The following is a 21,876-nucleotide window of genomic DNA, read 5'->3' on the forward strand; positions in this document are numbered from 1 at the left end:
TATTTAGGCATAATTTGAGTCGTAGAATTAAAATATGGAAAACAATTGATATGTTACTTCAGAAAAAGTCCGATTTCGTGTCAAAATAACTATGTTAGAGTAGAGCTATATATAAATCTAATATATAGCCTATGTCGCGCTTTCGAGACATGAAGAACGCAATTTGAATTTTGTCAATCGGCCCAGTAAAACGAGAGATATAAAACTGTCCCCCCCTTTCTTTTTGGAGCAGTGTACATCTTTATTAATTTTAAACCTAGCAATTGTATAATGGTTGTAATTTTCATGATACTGTTAAAAACCGTTGGAGGTTGAGGCCAGAAATAAAGATACGATCAAAGATCAAATGATCATTTCAGTTGTTGTTTAGTTAAATGCAGTTATTGCTGTTGATAGGATTAGCTTTCTCTGCGTTCTATTTAAAGTTTTAATAGTTTAAAGTATAGCTATTGATTACATTGCGTGATACTGTGATTTTGTACGAATATCTTTGAGGAAAATTCCAGCTTTGTTATATTTTTTGTAGTAAGAATAAATTTTGTTAACTTTTTATTGAACCTGTGCATTCAATCTATTACGAACCCGTTGGCACGCAACAATATGTATATACAACTAACATTATTGGTTGTAGGGATTTAAATAGTAATTTTAAATACCACTTTTGGATTATTTGTTAAACAATTCTCTAATATACAATTTATTTGAAGCTTGCAAGATGTGTAGCATACAATAATTAAAATTTAATACATTTTTAAAGACAAATTACTGAGTTAAAGCAAAATGAAATGATAAGTAGTAGTCTGTATGTGCAAGTAACATGGGAAATTTTTTTCTGTATGAATACTAAAAAAATATAGGGCAAAATTTAGTAAATATATTATTTTATGAGAATTATTATATAGATATTGAGTATTATGAGAGATAACAGCAAAAGAACAAGCAAACTAATTGCGTTCCTTGCAAATTATGACAGACAAGTCAGAAATTCTTCTTTGAATTATTATTGCTGATTTTTACTTAATATCTATTGCTGTCAAACCTTGCAGGATGTGTAATTCATTAGTTAGGCATAAAGTTTGGAATTAAATGAAAATAGCAAATTCTTAAATTCGCATAAAATTTTATCGTATTTTTATTCGTATTATTTATCGTATCGTATAAAATTATTCATAATTTATCATAAGATAATTAATTTTCATCCTGCTTGTATAAAACAATTTTATAATATTAAATGCTACAATAAGCCATCTTTTCGTACAAATATGTATATATTATAGAAATTATACTAAAATTGTATAAAATTATGAAAAGAGGTAAATTTTTCCAAAAATTTTGGAAGTGTTACTTGATAGCATATAAATCAAGGAAGATCTTAAAGAAATACTTATCTTTTACTGAATATCCACATTACTTTTTAAAATTTAATTACAGTTCAATAAGTAGGGAAGTAGTTATTTTGATAGAAATTCACCTTCTTTCCAATAACAACTGTCTTCATGCACAATATGTTTGTCAGTAGATTTGTAGGAACAAGTTGTTTTGTAATTCGCAATGCTTTCATGTGAAGTAGTTTTCAGGACAAACATCTGTAGTTAAATATTGATATTATTATTTGTTTTATATTTTTAATATTACACACAAAGTATATACTTTTACCTTTAATTCTGGCCAAATTATTTATAAAAATCTTATTTATTTTCTTAATATATTAAATCCCCATAAATATTAATCATGTTGTTTATAAACAACATAAATGTTAAATATTTGAATAAAATCCTTCCGAAGTATCTACATCAAATAGTGAAAACAATGTTAAGTGCGGTTAGCACGCAGCGTATATTATTTTGTTGCCTGTCCCTAGTATCGACTGAGAAGACTAGTCGTGAAGTCACATTCTAGTGTCCTGGCTTTCTTCTATTAGGAGGTGTTGGCCAAGATGTAAATGAGATACCAGTATTTAAGACAGAGTTTATATATATATATATATATATATATATATATAATGAGGTTTTGGCAGCGATGCTAAACGTAGTATTATCTTGTCGCTCAACTCTGCGAAGTAGTTATCCGGTGCTAGCCATTTTTGCTAACTGAAGTTAACTGCGCTCTTAGTAAATTTGAGATAATGCTTGTTAGGCTGCTTGCATTTTAGCTTCCAGTATGTAATTAATTTAAATTTAATTTAAGTCAATTGATATCTCGCAATCTGCGGAGATTTAAATTTTAAGCACAAATCGTGCATTTGTCCAGTTTAAAGTTTTAAATTAAAAGGTTGTTTTGTTTGTACTTTCTTAGGACTCATTTGTTATTTATATAAAAAGAGCGTTAACAACCAGAAGAGTGGAGATTAAGAAATCAAGTTAACTACAGAGTGAAATCCTTCAAGTGTTGAACTACGAATAGAACCTTGACCTTATTCAATATACTTTGTAGGAAGAGTGGCTCCTTGGAGATTAAAAGTCGGAGAATATATTAGAAAACCGATATCTTAGTTCAGAGGTTAGGCTCACTCGCAGAGTTTTTCTTTTTTATTAACAATGTTCCAAATTGTCCAGCACAGTTAATTAACTTAATTTTTTTTTTTCCTTTTCTCTCATGGCATTTATTTCAAGAAATTTACATATTGCTTCCAGAACTACCCTTTTTAAATATTACGGCATAATATCGTTACAGGTGCTATATGTTAAGCTGGTAAAATGCGTGAGTTCAGATCGTACTAGTAAGGAACTCTTATTCGTTTACCTCTAATTTTCGGCTTAACGGTAAGATTAAAAGGGATTTTTCTGAGAAATTTATACATTAAATTCTTAGAAAGGGAATAGCTGAATTATTAACATATATTTCAGTGCGAAAATAATTAAAAAACGTGTTTTAATGAAGTTGTCACTCTACCGCTTCTCAAACTGTGTTATATAAGTATTCTGGGAGGGGGAGGGGGATGTGATGGCTTAGTCAGGAATAACCGAAAATGATCAGCAATGGCTGAAAATAACAAAGTGTTATAAAAGATGCTGATGAAAAGCAAAACGTTCAGAAAATTCAAATTTGGTATTGGGTGAAAGTAAAAACAATTTAATCTATTACTGATGTGACTACTACTGACCAAAATATGTTTTAAAAGCGATGTAACAAGTAATAAACCCTGACCATTTACTTTTCATCAAAACTTACAATAAGAATGACTATAACGATAAGAGCTTATTGCTGTGAAATTAAATCTTGATATTTAGGGAAAAAGGTTACCCAGGAACCAACCATTTTGTCCGCTTCCACATAAGAGATTCGCTTCATATGTAGCCACTTCCTTGCCAGCTCTGTCACCGAAGCCTACGTTCATTTCGGTGTATCCAACACTCCCTAGAACTTAAGGGGGTTATGTAGGGGCTGCTGTTTTGCTTCCCTCCAACTTGTCACAATTCACTGTTCCAACTATCTTCGCCAAAGCCGGCGCACTGTGGGCGCGTTCAGGTGTGTGTCAGTTGAGATTTGCAGTATAGATCAACCTGCCATTCTCCGTCCGATTACCATGCGCCCCGTAAAATCGTTGATTGCAGACGAATTTAAAATATTATAGAGCATATGCATTTTCCATCCGCGATTTCCTGCTTTGAATTAACTGAACGTAAACTAATACACAGTTTAAATTCAGTTATTGTGCTTGCAAGCAGAATTCAAATAAAGAGAGTAATTGGAATACTTCAAAGCATCAAGAAATTCTGGCCTTAAATTCTTCATTTTGTGCTGATTGCAGTAGTGCTTTCTTAACATCAGTTTATCACCAAGACGAAGAGAAGCTTTTTTAAAAAAATATATTCTATATATTTTATTCATTATATATATATATAGAATGAACTAACATTCATTGAAATCGAAAATAAGTTTTTCTAATATTTGCGCAGTAGCTGCAAAGTAAGATAATAATAATTTATTTACTAAAGAAATATTGATTATATTATCTCCTAATATAAATTGAGTGGAATGTATCAAAATGAGGGAATCCAGAAGTATGAAATTTAATTCCGAAAATTGCTTCTTAAAAGGAACTTGAATGTAAATCATGAAAAGAAACTTTTTAAGGGGACTAGAATTTAAATCATGAAAAAGATTTTGAAAGGAATTTGAATTTAAATCACGAATAACAAAAATTCACTATTAACTCAAAATTTGATGTTTCTTGGTACCGTTGTTTATTATCAGTGCGAAAAACATACATACATTTATGCAGATTCTTCATTATTAATTCTTTAAATATAAATGCAGGGCTCTAATATTTGGTGGCAACAATTTGAAAAGTGAAACGCCGTTTGTAGTGGAAGACACAAAATGCCAATTATTAATTGCTCGTCTGGGCAAATTGCCCCTTTCGGCTAATAAATAAATAAATATAAATCTGAAAGTGTTAGAATTCAGAGATCGCCCAAAAAGATTTGTTAAGGTTTTTTTTTTTTTTTTACACTCTCACTATCTGCTGTTTCACTCACTCTTCCTAATGCATTTCTTTTTGTCTTCTTAGCTTTATTATTAAGAATAATTTTTTTCGCACTTACGCCATATACAGTTCAACAACAAAATTACGAAAATTGTAAAAGCGGCATATGTTTAGAATTCCTGATGCAGTGTTAAGCATAGCAGCAATATGTTTAGAATTCCCAATGCAGTATTAAATTTTGGCATATATATACAAGGTGTGGCTATTAATTTTCAGGACTGCTGTAATAACACCAGAACAGATGATGAGAAAAACGTAACCTTTTAATATGTTTCGAAGTAATCCCATCGGCCGTAACACACTTTTGTGCCCGGTTGTATAAGTTGTGGAACCAACTTTTAAAGTCCTCTTTCGGAAGGCTCTTCAATGTCGACGTCATGTTCTTCTTGATGTCTTGAACATCCACAGAGCGTGTTCCTTTGATCACAGTTTTGAGTTTGGGAAACAAAAAGAAGTCTGCGGGGACCAAGTCAGGAGAGTATGACCGAACATTCATAAACTCAAAACTGCGATCAAAGGAACACGCTTTGTGGATGTTGAAGACATCAAGAAGAACGTGACGTCGACAATTAAGAGCCTTCCGAAAGAGGACTTTAAAAGTTGTTTCCACAATTTATACAGCCGAGCACAGAAGTGTATTACGGCAGATGGGGATTACTTCGAAACACATTAAAAGGTTACATTTTTGACATCATCTGTTCTGATGTTATTAGAGCAGTCCTGGAAATTAATAGCCACACTTTGTGTATATATATAGTTTGCTTTTCAGCCTTATCTCGGTTCATGATATCAATACTCATGATAGTAAGATGGCTTGCAAAACATTTTTTTTTTTTTTTGTCTTTATATTATTGATGTTTGTGTGTTAACATTATTTATTAAGTATCATGATCTTCACATTTACCCCACACAAAATTCAATTCAACAGCAAAATCGCAAAATATTTAAAAACATCTTATCTTTAGAAGTTCCGATAGACAGTCTCGCGCACTGGAGATAAAAATTTCATCCGTACAGTGCTCCCACTGCTCATTTTCAAATCGTTCAGTTTGTTTATCAGAAATTCATTCAAGTTTTATAAAATATGAAATATAAAATTCGAAATTTAAAATTCGGGCTTCCCGATGCACATGTTTGAGAAATAGGTTATTCAAAATCTGATGGCTGTAGATACAGTCTTTTTTCTTCATAATGCGATAAACATACAAACATGAATGCAGCTTCTTTATTATTTAAACTTTTTAAAATAATAAGGGCGATAATATTTTGGTGGCAGCAATTTGAAAAGTGATACTGTGGTTTATAATGGACGACACAAAATCCCGTTTCGAGACTAATAGCGCTTTCTGACTAATACCTTTTGGGGTTTTTGTTTTTTAAAAAACAAAAGTTTAGAGGAAGAGCACATATATACAATGATTATAAATACAATTATCACCAGAAAAGAATCCAAACTAAACTAACAACACATAGTGTCGAGAAATTACACCTAACTAAAAAAAAATTGTTGATGATTATAAGTTACGGAGTGCCTATGTTTCAAACACTCTAACAGAAAAAAAATTAATCTGAATTCTTACGTTAGATTCGTTAAAATAGAAACCGGTGGACAAATTATAAAAATATTTCATTATTCTTCTTAAATAAAAATAATGTATGGTATAAACTGCTTATATAAGGTAAATTGTCGGATAAAACTGCTTAAATAAGGTAATATACGCGGATAAACTAAAAACCTGTTTTAACTATTAAATAAAATTAGAATGCAACACTAAAGGAATTTAAATTTTTAAATGCTTCGACCTTTTTTCTAATTAAAAAGATATAAAGAGAAAAATATCAAAATATAAATATTATTAAAGGAAAATAATTCATGTCAATAAAATTCAAAAAAAGAAATGTACAGACGATTGCAAACTACTGAGTTGCGCAAGAACAGTGTTGTGCAGCAAATTCACTTAATTATTTAAATTATGACTTAATAAAAATTAATTTATTATTAATATTCTAAATTTATGCTACAGAACGTGTATTTTCTTTAATATCTGTGCTAAGTTTATTTATTTTTTAATTGGCATCCGGAAGCCCAAATTTGGAATTTGGAATTTGTTTTATTATCTAGTTAATATTTGGTAAAACTTTAACGAATTTTTGATTAACAAACTCAACGATTTCAAATCGAGCAATGGCAACATCGTACAAAATAAATAAATAAATAAATAAAAAATAATATATATATATAAATAAAATTTAAAAAAAATTAGCTCCAGTGTGCAAGACTGTGTATTGGAAGTTTTAAAGATATTCCCTCTTTAAATATTTTGTGATATTGCTGTTGAATTGAATTTTATGATTTAAGTCCGAAGTACATGCTTTTTATTAAATAAAGGTAACACACAAAGCGCTAAAAAACACCTAAAATCCGAAAGCTCTCAGATTTATTTTCTGTGTATTTATTTATTTATTTTTAATGCAATGAAGGTTTAAAATGCTTCCCACTTATCATTTTATTCATCTGGACACTAGGCATCTATACCCCCATCTATTGAGCACTTGCGGAGTGGTGCAGAATAACTCGGTAAACGTAAAAGAAGCACTACCCGTCAACATTTAGACTCACATTTAAATTCATATGGCGTCGCATGCATCCCAAACGATAAGCACTAACGTGAGAAATGCCATTTTTAATTTTAAGTCTCTTATTTAGACTTATATGTTTTTTTAGTCCAATATTTATTAATTACTGATATTTTTAATTTAGTTCTGCATATTTTATTTATTTATTAGAAAAATAAACACGTAACTACCTTTTTTAATATTTTGTTTTTATATCAAGTTTTTATTTTTTATATTTTTTTAAAGAGAATTTTCAGGAAATGAGAAAGAGAAATCAAGGAAAATAAAATTACGAGCAAAAATTTCGTAAAAAGGGGGGGGGGAGGAAATTCGAAAAAATAAAATGTTTGAGCAGAGGAAAGTTTAATTTCAGCCAAAGGCATAAGGAAATAAATAATCCAAAATGTATCAATACGGTGCCGAAAATGCGGGTATGCTTTATAGCAGTGTTTCTTAACCTTTCTAGCGAGTCGCACCCCATTGAATCTGAAAATATATCTTCGCACCCCCATTGAAAAATGTGTTTTAATTTTTTAGTCTAGAAAAACACATTTTTTGCGAAACTTATTGTTTATTGAAAAACATTGTACATTTTATATAAATACAAAACAATATTATTTTTATTAATGACTAGTCTGTTGTTGTTTGTTCATTATTATACTGGCGAAGCGAGGTTCCTTTTTTGAAAGACATGCGCGTAAGTCATCACTTGAATTTAAGCGATTTCTCGCTTTAGTTTTTATATGCAAAAGCGATGAAAATCCCATTTCGCACAAGTAGGTGGTAGCAAAGGGTAAGAGTAACTGCAGTGTTCCGTTCGCCAACTCTGGATAACGTTGTAACTGTGAACACCAGAATTGTTGCAATTCTAATTGTTCGAATTCCATTTGAACATGTCCGTTTGGTCGCATTTCAATAAGTTGATCTTTTTTTAGATCACTATCATCCATCAAATTTAAGTCAAACAGAAATGGATCCACTATCCATCTCTGATATTGGGTAATATTTCCGGTAGAAAAATATCCATTGAATGATTAGCTCAATCGTCTCAAATGTATTACAATGTCGGGTATAATTGCATTCTTTTCATTTTTTGCAATAACAAAATCAAGCAAGGGAAAGTTTGCAAAATTCCCCTTCTATATTCGACGTATCCAAATTTCTAATTTTGCGATAAATGAAGATAATTTTTCACTAGATATTATTATATTTATACCAAATCCTTGCATTGATAGATTCAATTTATTTAAATGGCTAAATATGTCTGCTAAGTAGGCCAGCCTCAGCATTGCATCATTACTTAGAATCTTTTACTAAATAACAGTTTTGACTAGTCAGTAATTGAATAATTTCCTCACGCAATTCAAAAACTCTGTTAAGCATGCGACCCTTAGATAACCATCGTATTTCGGTGTGATATAGAAGCACGGTATGGTCAGCACCGATTTCTTCGCAAAATGCACGAAAAATGCGATGATTAAGCGCTCGCCCTCGAATGTATTTTACTACATTTACTGCTGTAGTTAGATGTTGTTTTAAACTTTCTGGCAATGCTTTCGACGCAAGTGCATGACGATGCAACATGCAATGCGTTATTATAACTTTTGGTAATTCCCTTTTCATGTGTGAAAAAAAATCCTGAATTTTTGCCTAACATTGCTGGGGCTCCATCAGTGCATATTGAGCCAATCACATTCATTGGTAATTGATATTTAGTAAAAAAAATCTTTTATGCGATTGAAAACATCAATTCCTATCGTATTCACCTCCAATGGCTCACAAAATAGAAATTCTTCTATCACCTCTTTTTCCTTCACATGACAAATACCAAAAGTTGGATACAATTATCAACATCAGTTGACTCATCCAGTTGCATGCTTATTTTTAGTGGACTGATTTTTATGTCTTCAATTACTTATATCTTCACTGAGATCTTGTATTCGCAATCGTATAATATCATTTGATAATGGAATCTGCTGGATTTTTTTATGTGCTTCCGAATCTAAAACTGTTTTAGCAATAATTAAAGCAGAAGGTTTAATCAACTCTTCAGCGATCGTGTGAGGTTTCTTTTTTTTTTTTCACATAAATATGCCATTTGATATGACGCTTCTAATAAAGGTTTTTGAATTGCTGGTCCGCACAATTTTAGGATAGTTCCACTGGTATCAAACCGAGCCTTCTTGGACTTCAAGCTGTTCATCCTATGCGCTTTTTCGCCACCATGCAGATTGTTGAAATGCTCTAATAATTTTGATGGTTTGAGATTGCTGTTTGAAAATATTTTGGAACACAAGATGCATTGCGGTCGTTGCGTGCCATCTTTTTCGGTTGTGTAGGTAAATCCATAACCGGAATACTTATCGTTCCATTGTCGTTTTTTTGACATAGTGGGGTTCCCTATAATCGATTTAATTATTTAGAAATAATGTAATATAATATATATATTGTTCTTATGTTTGTAATATCACTGAATCGTATTCGGCTTGAACGGGCAATTAAGAATGTATTAGTCTCAAGAGGTTTCTGGACAAGTCAGAATACAGAATACACATGTCGCAGACACAATAGTTGGCTCAAATTGACTCAACCTAACACAGACGCAGTTGATGTAGATACAAATCTGTGAATCCGTAGATTCCATTGGAGTAGCACATATTGAACTCAGCGCATGCGCAAGCTGGGATAACGTTCTCTGCTTGTATTCCCACAAAGTGTTTTTCTTTTCTCCGTCACCTAGCTGCCTGTTCGCGTTCGTTTGTAGCGTTTCATGCCTTTTCGTAGTGTAGCGTATACGCCCATCGGCACCGGCTCTTTCCTGTGTCTTCTGCCGATAAGTGAGCTAGGTGCTACCAATTTTTGTGAGCTTCAATATTGGTGACATTATTGCAGATTTCAAATATTTTATTATAAAAAATTTAATAAATGATATTTAATAATTTTTATGGTTAGGTAGGGGCTTCTTCCGCACCCTCCCAAAATACATTCCCGCAAACCCGGTTAAGAACCACTGCTTTAAAGGAAAAATATCTTAGAGTATTTACAATATGATATTTGTTTTGTTTATGTGTTACATGTTTGCAAAAGTAAATGTTTTTCATTGTTAAACAAAAATCTTTTTCATTTCTTTTCTTGATTTATGTATCCATATGTATTATAAAGGGAAAATAATTCTTACAACAAGAAATACAGTCAAAAGTCTTTAATCCGGACTCGTCGGGACTTCGACGATTCCGGATTATCGCTTTTTCCGGATTATAGATCATCATTTTAAATCTGGTAAGATAGCATGCAGAAATTATCAAATTAAAAATATGAAACCGTAATTTATGAAATAAAGAGCAATTATGATCTAAAGAGTATCAGAATTTAAAAAAAAAAAAAAAAAGCTTAATATTTATTTGTTTACTTTATTAAACATTTCTTTCAACGTGCGCATGCGTAAATCATACATTACGCATAGTCGAAATTAGAAACTTGCAACCAGAAAACTATTTGATGTGTATTCGTGATATTTATAATGACGAGGAATTTGATTTAAATCGTATCAAAGACGGAGTACATCGAGATGAAATACTACATTTAGTAAGGAATTATAAGCCGAATAAAATTAAAACATCTGCCGTGAAGATAAGGATATTGCTGACAGATCAACTTCCAGTTCATTGCGCGCCGCGTCGTCTTCCCCCCCACAGAGCAGCGTGAAATTGATAAAACAGATTTCGGAATGGTTAGAGAATCAAAGGATATGCCTTTATCCATTTCTTGCAGCAATTAAACTTTTTGTTTAATAGACATCGAAACATGCTTTCGCTTTGTAGATCCTTTGGTATCTCCAGAATCGGAAATTCTTTTTTTCATAATCGAAAGTTCATGTTTACTTTTATAAAATTGCTCTAACAGTCTGCAAAAAAATAATAAGCCGGATCCAATTAGAAGATTAAGGAACAACGCAATCTGCAACATTAACTGAAATAGATAATTAGATAATTTTAGCTTAGCTTATACCGTCCGTTATACATAAACGCGCATGCGTAAACGTATTATGCACATGCCTAAATGTATTATGCGCATGCGTTAACACAATATGCGTTGACGCATGCGCAGAAAGTTTGTAGCTTTGAGGTCCGAATTATAGATCATTCCGGATTATGGACGTCCGGATTAAAGACTTTTGACTGTATCAGTTTTTTGATCGCTTCATATTCATTAGTCTGCAGTAATACATGTTTACGCTATTTTTCAAATGTTCAGCTAGAAACTAATTGCAAGTTCCTTAAATTTTTTTTTAATTAATTTTTTTTAAAGACTTTCAAGGAAACCTGTTAGAGATAGTTATCGTTTATAGTTCGCGGATACCTTTCCCTTCAAAGCAGAGAGTATTGCTACCTAGGGAAATATTTGTTGCAAGCCTCGCGCATAACGGCCCAGTGAAATAAATGCACAGAAATTTTCTTAAATAATTGTATTTATTTTTATTAAATAGATATACTATTCTTCTAACGTATGATGAACGTATGATGAAATAATATCATAGCATCTTTTCCTCGAACGTTTAATTTATAGTTCGGGAAAAATTTAAATTATAGTTCGGAGCCATTTTGAATAGTTCATTTTAAATTTAAGATTTTATCTTCTATATCTTTAATTTTTGTGTGATTAATTCTTAAACATGCATAGCTGTTGTAACTGCTTAGCTAAAAATTGTTCCATTTGTTTAACTGAAACCCGTTGTACTGATAGTAGATAGGAATTTTATTTTCCTCTTTTGATTTTTTTCTTTTTCAACTTTTAAGCACTTTTTTTTTAAACTTTATAAAATTTTACTGATAAATTATTCAAGGTGTTAGACTATATTTTTCCAGATCGTAATTTTAATATTTTTGTGATATGTATTGCAGAAAATTCTATTTGAATAAAGTATTTTGGGATTGCCTGCAACAGTAAGTTAGCAAAACGTATTATTCAAAAATGAAGGTCCAAAAAATATTTCAGCTCTTTATCTTTCTTTCCGAGAGAGGGGAACAAAAACGGAAAAGAAGCGGCTCATGCTCCACGGCTGATGAAAATTAAATACATAATCAGCATAAATATATATGTGCTTCTTCAAGAAATCGTAAATAAAATAAAATAGTCGTGACGTCATTTCAGATTCCTGAGGCGGAGCGATATGTCAAAACAGTAGTAGCGTAAATTTGCTTTTTTTTAACGCTGTTCTTCCCAACCTTGAAAACCCAAACCAGTTTCTGCTATCGCCTCATGGTTGAGGTCTTCGCCTTCGGAATACATACACTTTTTTAATTCTTAAATAAAAGTTGCTTCTGCCTCAGATACAGTTCATGGATTAGTTGCTCAAGAGATGCAGATGCCATGGGGGCTCTCTGCCACAAATTTTCAAAGCATCGAATATTATTGGGGACTGCAATATGTGCTATATTCCTTTGCCTAACTCTGGTCAACTTGGTTGACAAATGGGCCCCCAAACAATCACCTCGTAGAAAACCAAAACGAGTGACTGACCTCTCGGAAAACCAAAGCGCACAGGTATTATCTCTTTATATGGACTTGTAAGTTTTTTTCTTTTTTTAAACAGAAATATATATTCTCATTGCGAGATAGGAATAAATTCTGCTGTCTTTTATAATACTATTTACTTATGTTTATCGTCTGCTGATGATAGACAATCGTATAATGCAAAATAAGAATCTGCATTCTAGAAATCTGGCCTTCATAATATAGAAAATATTAAGTGTATTTAAATAGTTAAAAGCTAATTGATTTTTATGAATGTTTCAATACAAATATTATGATAAATGTGTAACATACGCATAGTAATAGTCGTAAAACATTAATAGTTATATAAATATAGAATATGAGTTTAAGGGTAACCGAAGTGATTTGTTTATTATATCATCGATGCTGAACATTTAATTGTTATTGAGAAACATTTGTAATGAACATAAAGCACTTTTTGCGAGTATTTTTCCAATATGTAAATTAGCTAAGCTTAGAAAAGATGAATTTATAATCAATGAAAATGATGCAGCTATCGACGTACACACGATATCCTTAAAAAAAAAAAAAAAAAAAAAAAAAAAAAAGTCATTTTTTGAACGCTATGCTGGAAAGTTAATAAATACGGTGAAAAAATATTTAGATTTTCTGTCATTAGTAATATTCTGTATTACTAATACTAAAGAAAGGCTTTTAAAATACAAGTTGGTGTGACAAACACAATATTAAGATTCAATGTTAAAAAATGAAAGGATAATTACAGTTATAACCGAATAACATAAATTTATGTGTAAAATGTATTTCGAAATGTTTCACGAAATTTTCATTTTTATTAGTTTTCTTTCAACCTTGATTTCAAAATAGATTTTGTTTTGTTTCTTTGATTTAATAAATACGTTAGTTTATCACATTTTTCAGTTTCAGTGATGAAAAATTTAATGTGCCGATAAAGTTGTAAATTGACTATTTGATTATCTTGTTAGTTAACTCAACCTTAATTCAAAATTCGGCAAAGAGCAACCATTATTTGCGTAGATTTTGAATAAAATCCTATCGAAGTCGGATCTTCCTCGAAATCGATGGAGTTTTGTTCTAAATCTGCGACAAACAAAAGTACTTTTTTGAGCGAATTTGAAAATTTATACTGCCACTTTATCTTCCGCTTGATTCCATTTTTAATTTTTACCAATAAAATACATTTAGCTTTTATCTATTTTTATTTTATATAATGCGTTTTTTATATTGAAATTTATACGAATTAATTCATTTGACAGAATATATGATTTTGGAATTTAAATATTAAAAGAGTGTTAAAACTATCTTAAACATTTTGGTTAATCATCTTTATAGTTTTTCAACAGCAGGCATTTTTCCAATAATTTATTAAGATTCTAAATCCCGATGGATCTAAATCCTGAAAGTGCGTTAAGGCGTCTAAAGTGTCACTGTGGCATTAATGAAGATATTCTTGATATAATTTAATGGAATTTTTTGTTGTTCTCTCTTACAAAAAACCTTTTTATTTTAAAAGTTGATGAAATACGGGAAATCCAGTGAAGAATGTTAGAAAGTTTAGTTAAATTATATATTTCCAGCTTTTCTTTTTTAGTTTTCTTTTATGTTCAACTAATTCTTGTTTATTTTCTAAAGTTAAATTTTTTTATTTCTGTTTCCAGACACATCGAAGAGATTTTTATTGTTTTCAGTATGCGGATTTAGTGTTCTGGCGAAAAATATTGCTTTGGATAAATAAGATAATAATTCCTTGGATAATAGAAGTACTTTTTCTTTTATGTTGTTGTAAGCTATGTACTCAATATTTGTCTTCCTGTTTCATACAGATCCGTCAACCATGCACTTGCTGACTTTTCTATTAGCTTTGATGTGTTTTTCATTAATTTTTTTGTTGAGTCTTTCAGCCTTAAAAAATAAAACAAAAAGAAATTATGAACCTTTCAGAATAGTGGAATATTGCCGAAAATTTGAAAATGTTTTGAGTTTTCATAGAAGGAATTATAAATCATAAAAGTAAATAAACGCTTTTAGCACATACCTTTCTTTTGAAAAAGTACACGCAGAATAGGAAATTCACTTAAAAGAAGTTAGATTACATTTCCATTGTCTGTATTATTTATTTAGTACTTTTACTTGAAGTAGTCAACAGTCAACTGTTTTCATTATACATGGAAAATAAAGCTGTCATAGAGTAAATAATTGTTTTCGAGTTACGTTGTCGAGAAATGGATTTTGTTGCATCATTGCTGAGAATAAAATATTAAGGAATCCTATTAGAGGCCGAGCGAATTCTGATATCTCGACTCGGGTTCATATCCCGACGAATGACTGTTTGCATGCGATCCATGTTATTACGTATTTCCAGCGTCATTCTGACTAGAGGGCGCTGCGTTCGTCCTAATAGTCAGTGGCAGGCAGGATACTAAAGGTGTAAGACGTGGAAGGCAGAGATGCCTAATAATATATCTCTAATTGATTGAAATTTTCGTATATTTTCTTGTAAATAAATGTTGTTATTGTTAACAAAACCTCTTATTATCTCTTGGATGCACCTTTAGTCTCACAGAACCATTAGATGCAAAATTGGTGCATCTTGTCCGCGAATGTGGAATACCGGAAGCAATTAGTCATCATTACTGGATTATATTTCTGAGAAGTTTGGATACTTTACGCACGCTTTTGGATACGTAACATTGCATACTGGACTGTGGAGGTAAGACCTTTTGAACTCACATATTCGGAGTTAATATGGATAAGCTTTCGAAAATAATTGAAAAAAGAAGTAACGTTCGCGCTAGTGTCACTAAACTAGTTAAAAGAGTGCAGAAGCTTGATGAAGCCGTCGAAGACGTAAGTTCATTATCAGAACTACTGGAACTATTAGAAACGAAAGAGCAGATCTTGAAAAGCCATGATTTAGAGGTGGAAGCACTCATAGACGATCCGGAAAAATTTAAAAGCGAATTAAAAGCTTCGGAAGAATACGATGACAAAATATTGTTGGCTAAGATTAAACTAAAAAGCAAAATTAAAGAATTAGCAGCAGAAAATGTTCAGCGGACTTCTTCAGTTCTTAACACATCTAGTGTTTCGGAAAACACTGTTACGGCTTTAAAATTAACAAAGTTAGAAATTTCGCGATTCTCTGGTGATTCTGGCAAATTTATGGAATTCTTAAACTGTTTTGATAGCGCAATCGGTTCAAACAATTCACTTACGAAAATTGAAAAATTCCAATATTTAAAATCTCTTCTTTCTGGTCCTGCATATAATGTTGTTGCGGGTTTTGAATTAAATGAGAAAAACTATGACTTATGTCTTGAGCTTTTGAAACAAAGATATGGTAGAACTGATTCTATTATAAATTCTTACATGACTAAATTATTAAGCTTAGAACCCGTGAGAAGTTCGTCTAATGTTAAGGGTTTGCGTAAATTATACGATGAAATAGAAGTTAATATAAGAAATTTGCGTTCATTAAATGTAACGGAGGGTTCATATGGGCATTTATTGAATCCAATATTATTGAAGTTGCTACCACAAGATTTGGTGTTAGATTTTCACCGAAAACGAAACAGGGAAGTGAATTGTGAGGTTTCGGAAATTATTACGTTTTTGAGGAATGAAGTCGAATCTAGGGAAATTGTCGAAACTGTGATGAGCCCCCTAAAAGGTTACGAAACAAAACGATCCTTTTCCCAAAATTATCAAAGTGGTCAAACTTATCAGAAAAACTATTCAAAGCCTAAAAATTTATCAACCGCTTCAGCGTTAAATACACAAATAAAAAATGCTTGTTTATTCTGTGACGGTCATCACGATTCCGTAAGTTGTAAAAAATTGGATGTAGAACAAAAAATAAATAAGCTTAGGACTGAAGCTAGATGCTGGTGTTGTTTCCAGAAATATCACAGGTCTCGCGTATGCAGGGCAAAAATATCGTGTAAAAATTGTTTAAGCAATTTTCATCATGAGTCAGTGTGTAGAAAAAATAAACCCGTTAATGTTACTTTGAAAGGTTGTGAGAAGCAAGTGGAAAGCGAAACTGTTTTGAATGACTCACAATCTAAATCTAATAAAAGCGCCGAGAATATTTCTGTGTCTCATAGTAATATATGTACCAAAAATAAGCCCTTTTTACAAACATGTACAGTTTTAGCTTGTTCGGATAAAAATTCAGTCTTAACTAATGTTATTTTAGACAATGGTAGTCATCGAAGTTTTATTTCATCTCGATTAGTTAAGGAATTAAAATTAAAGCCAATACGCTACGAAAGAATAGCTATTTTCGCTTTCGGAGACAAAATAGCACGTGAGAAGGAATACGGTATCGTTTCATTGACGTTGCGCAATAGGGATCAAAGTTCGAAATCGTACGAGTTAGAAGCTGTCATAACGGATTATATATCTAATTTGTCCTTGAAAATTCCTGATGTATCTATTCGCAGTGCGTTGAAGGAAAGAGGTTTTACCTTTGGCTGATTCATTTTCTGGCGACTGCCAGACGGAAATACTTATCGGATGTGATTCATTTTGGGATGTTGTTTATGACGAGAGAGTAAAGTTAAATGAAAACATTACTGCGATAAATTCTTGTTTCGGTTGGTTACTAGCGGGAGTGGAAGGAAGTAATAAATTGACTAATAATTATGAAAATGTATGTTTAGTCATGGACTCTTCTTCCATTTTGTGCGATTTAAAAAAATTTTGGGAAGTAGAAGAATTTCAGTCAGACAAACAAAACTTTTCTGAATGGGACAATCAGTTGATTGAAAAATTTGAAAATTCTCTGGAATTTAATGGGGAAAGGTACGTTTGTAGATTGATGTGGAAGGAAAACTTGGGACCTGCGGTTTTGAATTCTAATTATGACGTTGCGAAAAAGCGTTTTGATTCGTTAAAGCAAAAACTAAATAAAAATCAAGAAATTTATGACCAGTATAAACAAATTATATTGGATCAGTTAGAATGTCAGATTGTGGGAAAATGTGTTAATGAAGATAAAAATTTAGGATATTATATGCCTCACAGAGCGGTAATTAGGGATGACAAGGAAACAACTCGAGTTAGAATTGTTTATGACTGTAGCAGTAAAGCTAATGAAAATAATGAGTCTCTAGAATCAGGAGTAAATCTTTATGCAAATTTATTGGACATAATTCTTAAATTCTGAGAATATCAAGTTGCATTTTGCGGAGATTTAGAGAAAGCTTTTCTTATGATAGAGATTGCGGAGGAAGATAGAAAATACCTTAAATTTTTGTGGTTTTCGGAAGAGGTAGGTCATTCAACCGAAACTCTCCATTTAAATCGTCTCCCATTCGGTTTAACTACTTCGCCATTTTCCTTGGCTTGTGTTTTGAAATTTCACATAAAGAAATTTAAGGAACTTCATCCAAAATGTTATGACATGTTAAATTCTTTTCTTTATGTTGATGATCTCTGCTATGGAGCCAATACCGTTCAAGATGCTTATTATTTGACGTCTACGGCAATAGAGATATTAAAAGCAGCGGGATTTCATTTGAGGAAATTAAAAACTAATTGTCCGGAATTGTATAAACTTTGGAATGAAAACGGATATGAGGAAAATACTGACTTCGGGCAAGGAACAGGTTTCTTGGGATTGAAGTGGGATCCGATTGAGGATAAAATTAAATTAGATTTAAGAGATGTTAGGGATTCCATTGATGCTAGAATCACCAAGCGTCACGTTTTGAGAGTTATTTCAAAGATATTTGATCCGTGTGGACTGATTAGTCCCTTTGTAATCACTGTGAAAATTCTTCTGCAAGAGATGTGGGAACGTGGTCTGCAATGGGACGAAGATTTGCCAAGTGACCTCCAAAATAAATGGAGAACCTGGTGTTCTGAACTTTGTGAACTTGAATCAGTATCTATTGAAAGAAGGTTTTTTGAAAGTGTAGAAATAAGTGAAGTTTCTCTTCATGTGTTTTGTGACGCCAGTCCCAAGGCATATGGGGCTGTTGCGTTCCTAAGGTACGTGAATTACAATGGCCAAATCAAAGTGAGCTTTATAATGTCAAAAAGTAAAGTTGCTCCTTTAAAAACTTTGACTCTTGCAAGATTAGAGTTAATGGCAGCTCTCCTCGCTGCACGTTTAGGAAATTATTTACAAGGTCTATTTCCTAATTTCGCGAAACAAATTTTCTTTTGGAGCGACTCTCAAATCGTCCTTCATTGGCTGAAAGGATCTTCTAATCAATGGAAACCATTTGTCGCCAACAGAGTAGCTCAAGTGCAGTCGCTGACTCTACCAGAGTGTTGGAACCATTGCAGTGGCTCGGACAATCCCGCAGACCTTACTACTAGAGGAGAATCGGCTAGGAGGATTCTTACAAGTTCTCTGTGGTGGTCTGGCCCTGTTTGGTTGTCTAAACCACTTTACTCGTGGCCTCTTCAAGAATCGCTACAACATTTTAATGACATCTCTGATGAACGCGTTGTAGTGAAAGAGCGACGGACTACACTGGTTAATTCCATGGTAACCAGTTCAGCTAATGGAAACTTACCTATGTCGTCGTTATTGGACGTTAATGACTTCAGCAAATTAAGTAGATTACTGCGTGTTACTGCTTGGATTAAAAGGTTTGTGCACAATTCTAAACCTAATTCTACAAAATTAAATGGACCTATATGTGCTCCAGAACTCGAGCAAGCTTTGCGTTTTTGGATCAGAGCTACTCAATTCAAACATTATAGTACAGAAGTTACCCAACTTCTTTCTAAAGGAACTATCGATAAGAGTTCACGCATATTTAATTTGAATCCTGAACTTGATGATAATAACTTACTTTGTTTAAAGGGACGTTTACAGTTTTCAAATAACGATATGCGAGCCAAACATCCTTGGCTTCTTCCATCTAATGATAAATTTGTTGAACTACTTATCTGTGATTCTCATACTAAAATGTGCCATTTAGGTGTCGATGTAACTTTAACACATTTACGAGAACAATTCTGGATTGTTAAAGGTCGTCAATTTGTGAAAAAAGTGTTAAATAACTGTCTGATTTGTAGACGATTCAGAGTGAAATCTGGAATGCAGGTGGTTGCCCCTTTACCGCCTGATAGAATTCAAGAGCATCCACCATTTGATGTATGCGGTGTGGATTTTGCCGGACCATTTTTTGTTCGTGATTTTAATTCAAAGTGTTATTTACTTATATTCAGCTGTGCAGTGACAAGAGCTATCCACTTAGAAGTAGTTCTTAACATAAGTGCTGATTCCTTTTTGTTAGGATTCCGACGATTTGTTTCTCGTCGAGGATTATGTTCCACTATATATTCTGATAATGCCAAAGCTTTTAAAAAAGCAAATAGTGAATTGAAAAAATGGTGGAATCAGATAGATAATGATCAAGTTAAAAATTTGTTTGCTTCTAAAGGTATAGTTTGGAATTTTATAGTTGAAAAAAGTCCATGGTGGGGAGGTTTCTGGGAGAGACAGATACGGACGGTTAAAACCTGCTTAAAGAAAATTGTTGGACGATCCTCTCTATCTTTGAAGGAATTGGAAACTGTTTTTTCGGAAATTGAAGCTCTGGTTAATTCCAGGCCTATCACGTATCTGTACAACGAACCCTCAGAACCCTCTCCACTCACCCCATCTCATTTTCTTATTGGTAAAAGATTGGTGTCTTTACCTGTAATAAAACATAAAAAGGAAAATTTAAATGTTAATAAGAATTCTTTGGTAAAGAAATATAAATATCAGCAAACACTTTTGAATCACTTCTGGAACAGGTGGAGAAAGGAATATTTACTTAATCTAAGATCAGCTTATATTTCTCCACAACCAGGTAAAATAGTTTCATTTAAAGTGAATGATATTGTTTTGATTAATGATGAGCGTTATCCCAGAAATATGTGGATGATGGGAAAAATTTTAGAGCTATATCCAGGAAGAGATGGAAAAGTTCGTTCTCTTCTTATTCAGACTCCTAAAGGACAAATAAGACGCTCAGTACAACTTGTGTATAATTTGGAAATTAATCCTTAATTGTGTTAGTTTAATTGAGTTGCAACCAGTTAATGTTCTATCTGTGTATTAATTATAGTTTAATTGTGCTTATATTTTAATGCTTGATATTTGAACAATTTTCTTTGGAAGTTAAAAGTGTAATTGGTTTTTGTATGTTAAGTCACTGAATAATTTTGAAGCTTTGTATTTGATATAATATGCTATTTATTTTTATTCTTGTAATTTTAAATGGTTCCTGAATGTAAATTTAGTTGAAATTCAATGGTAAGTGAACTCAAGTGAGTTCAGGTGGGGAGTATTACGTATTTCCAGCGTCATTCTGACTAGAGGGCGCTGCGTTCGTCCTAATAGTCAGTGGCAGGCAGGATACTAAAGGTGTAAGACGTGGAAGGCAGAGATGCCTAATAATATATCTCTAATTGATTGAAATTTTCGTATATTTTCTTGTAAATAAATGTTGTTATTGTTAACAAAACCTCTTATTATCTCTTGGATGCACCTTTAGTCTCGTTTGCATGCGATCCATGTATAACATATCCAGCTAGGTAAAATTTTAGTGTGCTTTGACATAAATTCAGTCCTGTTCAAATGGAAAATTAAAGAACAAGCGAGAAATGAGGGAAAATTATACATTTCTATTTTCCTTCTTCGACAGTTGCATGGAATAGGCAGATGAAGGTTAGATTAATTTATTAAGGAAAAATTACTCGAGGACCCTCTCGCTTACGTAGAGAGATATCTTCCTGGATGACTTTTTTAAGGGAAGACTGACTCGTATTCATGTTACGCGTGAGAGAAATCACGAAAATTCTCATGCAGCCAGCCCGTTCCCTAGTATTCGAACCTTGATCCAACTCCCAGGGGTTCCGAGATCTCACCTTCGGCTGCTGGTGAACAGGTAATTATAGGAAACAATATAATAGTTATTACTTCAACAGACTTTGGCCCTTTTGTATTACGCTCACATTTACGAATTTGATGCGATACATAATTTCTAACTGGAAGTCAAACAAAGCTGATTTCAAAGGCTAAGATGTAGCACGTCTTCACGAAACATTCCTTAAAGAAAATAAAACGGTGATAATTCGTACATCCAAACTATTAGTAGGGATTCGAGCCAGATCAATCAAAATATCAGTGTTCAGCGTCTTATCCTATCGGCCAATTTGCCCCACCAGCGGCTGAGCGGTAAAGTTGCAGTAGTAGTTCAACCGTGGTTCGAATCTCGAAAGGTTTG

The 21,876-nt window shown here is 32.4% G+C and overlaps 1 protein-coding gene across 3 annotated transcripts in view; it reads left to right on the forward strand.

The window, feature by feature from the left end:
- Positions 1-12,361: 12,361 nt before the first annotated feature.
- Positions 12,362-21,876, forward strand: part of LOC118193039 (carbohydrate sulfotransferase 11-like) — a 36,342-nt gene continuing 26,827 nt past the window's right edge. For 2 of the 3 annotated variants that reach the window (XR_004758872.2, XM_035364080.2), the window contains exon 1: positions 12,367-12,649. Coding sequence is in view for 2 of the 3 variants with exons in the window: in XM_035364080.2 (XP_035219971.1) it covers positions 12,476-12,649 (174 nt within the window). In the remaining variant the exon portion in view is untranslated. Of the gene's footprint in view, positions 12,650-21,876 lie in introns of all 3 variants that reach the window. The other variant, XM_085817034.1, reaches the window with a different exon arrangement.

The sequence above is a fragment of the Stegodyphus dumicola genome, chromosome 5, assembly GCF_044657685.1.
Source record: "Stegodyphus dumicola isolate Sdum_Otavi_A_Nest chromosome 5, ASM4465768v1".
Taxonomy (NCBI): Eukaryota; Metazoa; Arthropoda; class Arachnida; order Araneae; family Eresidae; genus Stegodyphus; species Stegodyphus dumicola.